The 9,395-nt window shown below is 34.5% G+C and overlaps 2 protein-coding genes and 1 long non-coding RNA gene across 4 annotated transcripts; 1 reads left to right on the top strand and 2 right to left on the bottom strand.

Annotated features, from left to right (window-relative positions):
* Positions 1–322: 322 nt before the first annotated feature.
* Positions 323–2,510, top strand: LOC145031200 (NADH dehydrogenase [ubiquinone] 1 alpha subcomplex subunit 13-B-like). The gene is made up of 3 exons (XM_078979716.1): positions 323–723; positions 1,980–2,051; positions 2,130–2,510. The coding sequence occupies exons 1-3, from the start codon at positions 338–340 to the stop codon at positions 2,272–2,274; spliced, it is 603 nt and encodes a 200-aa protein (XP_078835842.1). The 5' UTR covers positions 323–337; the 3' UTR covers positions 2,275–2,510.
* Positions 460–3,772, bottom strand: LOC145031202 (uncharacterized). Its single transcript, XR_013676869.1, has 2 exons — positions 3,598–3,772; positions 460–1,213 (listed from the first exon to the last, which is right to left on the bottom strand). It is a non-coding gene; the product is annotated as an uncharacterized LOC145031202 (long non-coding RNA).
* A 38-nt stretch (positions 3,773–3,810) lies between these two features.
* LOC145031199 (uncharacterized) lies at positions 3,811–8,879 on the bottom strand. Of its 2 annotated transcripts, none has more exons than XM_078979715.1 (4): positions 8,293–8,879; positions 5,749–5,853; positions 5,419–5,475; positions 3,811–5,215 (listed from the first exon to the last, which is right to left on the bottom strand). In XM_078979715.1, exons 1-4 carry the CDS (start codon positions 8,605–8,607, stop codon positions 5,174–5,176), a joined length of 519 nt encoding a protein of 172 aa, XP_078835841.1. In that variant the 5' UTR covers positions 8,608–8,879; the 3' UTR covers positions 3,811–5,173. The 2 variants fall into 2 exon arrangements, with proteins under 2 accessions (XP_078835841.1, XP_078835840.1); XM_078979714.1 differs by having other exon boundaries at positions 3,811–4,296; positions 8,293–8,841.
* Positions 8,880–9,395: the final 516 nt, after the last annotated feature.

Genomic DNA, 9,395 nt, shown 5'->3' with positions numbered 1-9,395 from the left:
ATGTTCGTTCGTTTATATTCATGAATATAAATGAAAAAACATAAAAAATGTAATTTGTTAAATGAACAAACATGAACAAAAAAACTCGTTCGTTTATCCGTTCGTATTCATTAACTTCGTTTACAACCCTATTCATAATATCTCGAAATCGACGCGTGAAGGAGTTTTCAAAACTTTTCCTTCAATTTGTTTCAACTTGCAACATGTCTTTAATTAGAGACAAATATAAAAATTAAGTTATTATTAAACAAATTTGCAACATGTACAAGTATAAAAATTAAGTTATTATTGATAGATTGTTAAAGGGTCCATTGTTAAATCAGTGAGCAAAACTTACATGCGCAGGTTAGCGGGGCTAGCGTTAACATGTGCGCAAGTTAGACGTGTCCTCCGCCTCTCCGTTTTGTGTGAAAACTTCTACTCTCTCTTTCCAAAACTCCAGTTCAACAGGTTCGTGTATTTTGGCAAAAGTTTGGAGAAAGAGAGGCAAATCTGTGAGCAAAGAAAGATGACAGAGGCCTTCATAAGGAACAAGCCAGGAATGGCGAGCGTCAAAGACATGCCACTTCTCCAAGACGGTCCTCCTCCCGGCGGTTTTGCGCCGGTCAGGTACGCACGGAGGATCCCGTCCAAAGGACCCAGCGCCGTCGCCATATTCCTCACTACTTTCGGCATTTTCTCTTGGGGTATGTACGAGGTCGGCAAGGGCAACAAAATCCGTAGGTAAGTATCTCGATTTCCGGAAACCCCTTGTTCTTCTTTTCAAGCATCTAGTATCTAATTGAACTGCGATTAAAGGTAGGTAGCATTCTAATTGATGATCGAAAACTAAAATTGTATCAGATCTGTTATGAATTTCAGAAACAGTTTGTTCGATCATTTCTAGGTTTAGAAATTGGATAGATAATACACGAGAAGATGCTTATTACTTCCAGAGCTAGCTTCCATCTTTTATTGGTGTTCACATTCAAAGAGATTGATTATTGATACGAGTACCTGGTTTACTAGAAAAAAATGATGATTGCATATGACAAATACTACGAATTGCAATTCTTTGTGACAAAATTTGTAACAAAAACCCATTGTAACTTCTGAGTTTTCAGGAATTGAAATCTTGTGTTCTTGTTTTTGAATCATAGTCTTCTCCAAGCAAATTATATCTCCAATGGCTCCCGCCTCCCAGCAAATCTGACTCAATTGTTCTTTTAACATCCTGCCATTACAAGAAGTTGCAAATCCCAAAGTTATTGTATAGAATCATTTCGGGACATGTTATTTTGGTATGATGAAACTTACTTTAGAATTGAGAAGTTTAGGGTTGAAAGATAAGAAATATATTAAAGTGATTTGAATATTGAGAAAATATATTTTATAGCTTATAGTACATCTAAAACTTTTGTTAAAATTAAAACAATAACTACTTCATGTGGTCCATATTCCTTTCCTTCTGAGATATATACGTAAGCTTTAAGCTTAGTGAGTAGTTATGATTTTGGTTCTTTAGCATAAACATTTAATGCAAAATAGTTAATACATTTTTTCTTGTAACATCTGTCATAGTTGAAAACATTCCTTTGAAATCTTATATCTACATGTAAGTAGGCCAAACTGCTCAGAGATTAGCTAACATTAACATGTATAAAAATTTCAAGGTGTTTTGCTCTTTAAAACCTTCCACCTAATGTACTTGTTGCTTGTCTTGTGGTAATTCTAAGCTACTTGTGTGCTTGCTTGCTTATTTCCAACTTTTTTTAAAAATAAAATTTGTATTGTTTTTCCATAACAAACATTTCTTAAATGTTCCCCTTTGTTGTCTCTATCCTTCTATAGTTCTATTGTACAAGTAATTCTTATAAAAGTATTAGACTTGTTTAACTCTATTAATATGCAAATGTATACATTTATTTTTTTTAAAACAGGAACAATATATATATAATACTACAATCATTATATAAATTGCATCTTTTTGATTTATGTAGGGCAATAAAGGAGGAAAAGTATGCTGCCCGAAGGGCAATTTTGCCAATGCTACAGGCAGAAGAGGATGAAAGGTGAGCAAGCCGAAATGGTCATCTCTTTTGTTGTTGTTGTTTTTGGTTAAAAATTGATTTTGATTGGTTTGTGATTAGATTTGTGAAAGAATGGAGGAAATATTTAGAAGAAGAGGCACGGATAATGAAAGATGTGCCAGGGTGGAAAGTTGGTGAGAGTGTTTATAACTCTGGAAGATGGATGCCTCCTGCCACCGGTGAACTTCGCCCTGAGGTCTGGTAATCAACCTAAAATAATGGTCTTATCATAAAGGGAAAATAAAATGCGATGTATTTTGTGATTTTTTGTGCTGCTTTGACTATTAGGTCAAGATTTGACCTTTTGTTGTGACACCAGAAAGATACTTGCTATATCTATAGTGTATTGGTACTTGGCAGCTTGCCTATGGCCCCATGCTATATGATAAGATAAATTGTTGGTGTTTTCGTTCTTTTCAATTAATTGAATTGTTATTAATATCTTGATGAGTAGTTGTTGAAGGTTTGTAATTGTGTAGTTTGCTGCACCATTTTTGTATCCATGATGGTGTTTGTTTGGTTGTGTAGTATTTAATGGGGCAAGTTTTAGAAAAACACTTACATTTTATGTTTTTTACCTGAAAACACCTATGTTTTTTTTTTTATAGAAAAACTGGATGAATTTTATTCATTTAAACAGTTATTTATCAACTAAGAGCTGTTTGATATGTGCTGATTAAGTCAGGGCTAACTAAGTTAGTTGAATATGAGCGTGTAAGAGATCAAGTAAGAGACATATCAAACAGTTTGGACCAAGTTACATCAAACAGTTTGAATTTGATAGAGTCAAAACCCAACCTCTCAACAGACCAAGAGGCATATCCCCTAAAATTGGTTAACAACCTAACAAGACACACACACACACACACAAAAAAAAAAAAAAAAAAAAAACCTGAAAATTGATTGGTAGGTTACAATAAACAAAACAAATTAAACAAAAACAAATTATAGCAATTGAAACTTCACATCAAAACATAAGAAAATTTTAAAAATTTGACATTTATAAAATGTCATATTTGAGATTCCTCAAACACTTGAATAAAGTAGTTTGTATAGTTTATAGTCGGTCCGTGTTTATTGCATTATTAAAAGTCAAACATTAACATTTTCCCCAAACTTTCTCTATACTTAAAGAAAGTTCATATACATTAGAGAGCAACAAATTAAAACCGAAATGATGATTATTGTATTTAAGTACAAACAATAAATCACAAATTATATTTATTATTTACTATCAAAAGTCACAAATGGGAACTGAAAATTGCAAAAAAAAAAAAAAAGTATAGGCAAATCAAAAATTTTGACCTATAAAAAGGAGATCAACAGTGTAATCATGTGGCTCCAAACTAATCTTCTCAAAGGAAAAGATGTCATTTCAAAAACTACTGTGGCTCCTAGTTTCCCTCACTTAACTTAAAAGATAAACATTGTTTTCATGTAATAAGGGAATCAAAATGGTAGACATCATCAATTTCACATCAGGGCTGAATGAGATTAGTAAAGTGTCAAAGTTCTGTAAAAAAATTACCTTATGTTCGTCTCCCTTCTCAACTTCTGATCCATTTTATATCAATTTTACCACTTCCTTCCTATAAACAACATCAAATTGAAATAATAAACTTTTTGATTACCTATACGCTTTTGATGACAGTAAACATAAAATGAAAACTTAATTAGATCGTAGAATTCAACAATCTTTTTGATCACCTATAAATCCACTTACAAACAAACTTAGGGAAAGTAGAAAAAAAATGAAACAATGGAGTATTTATTTTAACAAGCAAATCATTATTTATTTTACATTCATACATTACCAACAAACACAAATTCACAATCACTATCAACCAAACAAACAGATTCAACTACATTTAAACAACAAAATAACACAAAATCTCACAAACTATCAAACAAAACAAGGACCAGTGCCACCTTTTTTTTCAGCATCTGGAACACTCGAGTAGCAGAAAAGCTCATTAGACATCTTCCACCCCCAATCACATCCCCTTGAAATCAACATCTGTGGCCACCTGTTGATCCTAACATAATGCTTCCTAATCTTCCCATCTGCCAAGAAACTTGTAACAATGGAGTAACAACACTCATGTCCACCCCACACCTTGTCACCAGGATCCGCAGTTTGACTTCCATCCAGATGAAAGTAGCGACGCATTGGTCTGCCTGTTCCTTTCCAGTATGGATCCAAGTTCCGCCAGAATTCTGGTGCTGACTGGCAGCAATACGGCGGTGATTGTGAATCTCATAAGTTGAATGTATTTTATACCAATGTCTTAAATTGGCAACCAACTATTCATCTTATGTTGTCTAAGGGGCTGTTTGGTAACCTCTGAATGAATGCTCAAGCATTCATTCAATGTGTTTGGTTTTTGGTTCATCCTCCGAATGAACCAAAAACCATGGAACCGCCTCTGAACGGTTAAGAAAGCTTGCCTTCTCTTAACCGTTAAGAGGTTGGAACCATTCAGTTTGGCATTCAGCACGATTTACCAAACAGCCCCTAAGAGCATCCACAATAGGCGAGCTTTTTTATTGAAGCTTCAAATGAAAAAGTTCCTTATCTCCACTCTCCACAATTGAAGAGCTTTTTCACTTAGCTTTTTATGGGAAGAGCTTGTCAATTAACAAGCAACTTGAAAAAACTTTAATCTGAAAAAGCTCCTCTCTCTCTCTCTCTCTCTCTCTCTCTCTCTCTCTCTCTCTTTCTCTCTCTCTCTCTCAATATTAATTTGAAGAGCTTTTTGGCTTAAAAAAACTCATATTGTGGATGCTCTAAGTCACCAATCATTTAAATCGACTCGATAAGCCACTAGACATGTAACGCGTTTTCAGTTACACTATTGGGATCAATTTGGCATTCTGCTGATATACTCTGTTCATATTATGTCCATGTGGTGGTGCTGACATGGCATCCACATGTCATTTTTTCTCTACAAAAATAAAATCAAATAGAAGTCCACGTGGACAAAATATGAACAAATTTTGCTAGGTGCAACGTTGGATGCCACCTAGGATTGAATACGGGTACACCCTATTAAAATTGATCTCAATGCCACGTGGACATAATATGAACAAATTTGCCAACATGTTCACAGGGTCGGATGCCATGTAGGATTGCATACATGTTTGCCCTGTTAAAATTGATCCGAGAATTAGAATAAATTTCGCTGTAGGATTTCACCCTATTAAAATTGATCCCAAAGGTGCAATTTGAAACATATTAGATGTTTAATGCCCTATCAATAGTTGGTTACCCTTCTATGACATTAATCCTATACTAAAAGTCAACAAGAATAGATATTAGATAATACAGGAAATAAAAAGCACATGAAACCTTTTTAAAGTGAAACTCCCAAGCATGATCCCACAAGTCTTCCTTCATGATTCGGCTCTGAAATAGAAAAAAACCAAAGTACTTCCATTTAATTGTTTATTATATCATCCTACTTCCATTTCTTTCCATTAAACTATTACAACATTTTTTTTTCTTTTTGTTCTTATTAGGGCATTGTACATTGAAAAATCTACCCAATTTTAAGATTTGTAAAGTACAACGCTGTAATAGGAAGAAATGAAAGTATGATGCTATAATAAAAAAATAAACTGAAGTACATTGCTATCTTTTGCATTTTAAAAAAAGAAAGAAGTAAAGAGAGAAACATACACGTTTTGCATCCATAATTGATAGGGAGTAAGCAGCCAACTTTGACAATCCCTTTGTTTGGGAGACACGAGGTAGATGTGCTTTGCTAGCCCATAACTCTTCACACTGTCAACAAGAAATCAAGTTTCTTCTCAATCAATATAGATGTTTATACAAGTTGTGCTCATAAAGGATCAGAAATGAATAAAAACATTTTGGATTTATAAAGCAATGATCACGAAGAATATTATTTTGTTTCAGATGTAGATGTTCAAACTACAAAGTGAAAGGTGTGTATTTACTATTTAGTGCAAGTTTCTCTTGTACAAAGGGAGTTGAATATGAATAACTTAAAATTTAACTTCATTTCTTATTTATAAACTTTAAAAATGAATAAATGAACTTGCTGAGGAATTATAAACTTTGAACAAACTATTTGATCAAGTCCTAAAACATATTCCGTATACAATGACAAATAAAAACCAAAAACTCTAAAATAAATAAATTCACTCACTAACAGATCATCTATGTAGACATAGTGTTGTTTCTTTTTGACTCAATAAGGTATGTTCTTGATATTCACACACTAGTGTGGTTTACTATGTGTGCAAACTTCTTCCTAAATATGGAAAACCTATTAAGGATCCATACCAATATATGAGATGCATTGGGATATTTAACTATGTGATAGTGACATCTCCTTTAAGTTAGTAGCTTGCTCACATTCTCACAAAACCGCAACAAAAAGCACAAATATATTTTATCCATTGGGGGCGATTAACATCTTTGCTCCAACTTAAGGATGAGTATCAAACAACTCAAAACCCAATGAACTCTGGTATTCAATCCAAATCCTTCACAAACGTTTTACAACGAGATGGAAGGCAAACGGATAACAAACTTCGCCCCTAAACCTTTATGATTGCCAAAACTAATTATTTTAAAAACTACATCCATAGATCTTGGGGTCTCAACATTACTATGTATGACCAGTTGGACTCTGTTGACAAACTTAAAAGCCTCCACAACCCCTGATGCAAGGAAACCAAAAATATCAAACGCGAATGGTATAAACACATGTTGATTATCCAACACCCTTTCTCGTGTTTTATCACTTTAGCTTGTCCTTGGTCCCGTAGTGAAACCCCCACTACAATTTATTTATATAGAATAGGGTCACATGATAACTTATATCATCTCCAACTCACTTATAACAAAATATTGTAAATATTAAATATCATATTCAAATTATAGTTAGCAAATAAAATTAAACTAGAAATGTATAATTATATAAAACGAGAGACTAAAACCGACAACTCAAAGTTCATCCCCATTTTGGGGGGATATGAATAGTATTACACCAAATATGGTGCAATACTATTCATAATTTCATATCCTCCAAAATGGGGGAATAAATAGGGTAGGGTTGGAGAAGAATGGGAAAAAAATGGGGGAAAATATGGAAAATGGGAAATATTCATCTTGAGGTTTAGCACTCACTTCCTATTTACATTATATCTTGTAAGTAAGTGAATGCTAAACCTCACGATGAATATTTCCCAAATCTTATAACTTAGCACTTACACAAAGCTTGTTAGGGGGAAAACAAATACCCAACACACTAACACACACAAATTATGGTACAAAAAAGAGAGTATTTGGTGATTTACGTGTTTCACACAACTAGTTTTTACAAACACATGAGATTCATACTATTTTGGGCCTAAGATTCCAACCACAGGGTCCCTTCAGCAACCATCAAACTCCACAACTCAACAGAGCTTGTTGTTTCTCTTCTTCTCAAACTTACAAAAAGAAGTTACAGTGTATGCCTTCAATTGACAATAGGGTGGAAAAAACACAATCTAACTTATTAACTCATCTTTCTCATTACCCATCCTAATCAAATTAAACCATGAGAAGTGAATTGAGTTCCCAAAGAATTAGATTACATATAAGCCATACAAGATCATACATAAGTGACCCATGAAAGAATAATAGTAAACCAAGGTATAAAGTTGTTAGCCATTAACTGTGACTCACCAACATTTAAGTTTTATTTTCAACATCATCTTTACGAAGCATTGCATTCTTCAGCTTGCACTATTCCTTTTAATGTTTTCTTGTGTATTTGAGTATCTTGATATAAGTTTCTTGATTCTGTACCACAAGAATAAGATGCAGATAATTAGATTATTATTAGGTAAAAGTTTTAACCAATCCACCTTCTTCACGTAACCTGAGAAGAGGTTGAACTCTAATTGCAGACACTAGTTTAATTTATCCCAAAGCATATAATGGATCACGATAACCCTAAATTATTCATTCTATCAATAACTCAACTTGTATTCGCAATCAATTAAGGGATTTATTCTTTCGAATGTAGGAAACCAAAAAGATTCCAAATTTAACTTCCAAAGAAGCTTCGCTTCTTCCAAACCCTGTACTAAACTCACAACAAGCTACAATCTTATCAAGATTCAAGATTGATGGAATATCGATAAACCCAAAAAGCAAAAAAGCTTCAACAACAACAATTATCGACTATTTTGTGATTTTGTGTACCTTTTTAGACCAGATGGCATCACTGGAAGCGACTCCATGCCAGCTACGAGAGACCAAAAGTGATAGTGCCACGCTGCGTGCGTCGAGATGGTTTAGTATCATTAACATGATATCCCTACCAAATACGACTAAAGGGTCCTCTGAATTTTCTTGAGAATCACAATTTCCCCTTTTCCTTTTCCTTTTCCTCTTCTTCTTGATTTCCCCGGTGAAATTGTTCAATACCTCCATTTTCCTACTAGCGAAATTCCCATTGTAATCATCGTCTTCGTATTCAGAGGGTCGATAACCATCGTTTACGACTTCAAGAGCCATCTTTCTCTCTCAAGAAAAGTAAGGAAACTGAGAAAATGAGAAAACCCACATGAAAATACGCACAATTTGTTGAAGCACATGTACGTATATGCGTTATATAGACAAAGAGCTAGAAGAGTCACTGAAAAACAGTGGAGGTGGAGGTGGAGGTGGATAGGTCTAAAGTGAACTTTGTTGGAACCTGGAATGGTCTTTATTGTGTTTGCAGATTTTGCCACGTCAACGCTCCTAGAAAAAGATCTTCTCCAATGTACTTTGGCGTTAAGTCTAATTCATACGATGTGGATGTGGATCAATATGCTTCATCTGTACGATGTCGTTTACTTGATGTGGTCAACGTAAAGTTATCGTTCGCTTGTTGTGGTCAACGAAACGAAAGTTATGCGTTTGCTTGTTTGGTCTACGTTATGAAAGTTATGGGTCGGACGCAAGATTTTATAATAAGGATTGCACGGAAAGATTAGGGGTTGGACGATAGTAGAAAAAATAAAAAATTTAAAAATTTTCGAAAATTTTTCCACTGCAGCCGGAAAATTTAGGGGTTGCCAGTGCCACCCCGGAACCCCCCTAAATCCGCCACTGATCATCGTATAGTTGAACCTTGAACATTTTCCTTATATATATAAGACTAAAGGGTATGACGATGGTTTTAGATTTGACGGAGTGGCTCGGTGAGGCCTTCGGTAAATCCAACGCGTGCTCGGTGAACAGGGCCACGTCCTCGGTGAACCGAGCTCGGCTCGACGACTCGGTAGAAATACTCCGATGAGAGAGAGTGTATGTGAGGT

The sequence above is a fragment of the Lactuca saligna genome, chromosome 2 (assembly GCF_052625555.1).
Source record: "Lactuca saligna cultivar CGN05327 chromosome 2, ASM5262555v1, whole genome shotgun sequence".
NCBI classification, from domain to species: domain Eukaryota; kingdom Viridiplantae; phylum Streptophyta; class Magnoliopsida; order Asterales; family Asteraceae; genus Lactuca; species Lactuca saligna.
Note: the sequence above shows the minus strand (reverse complement) of the source record. Positions and strands in the feature narration are given on the sequence as shown.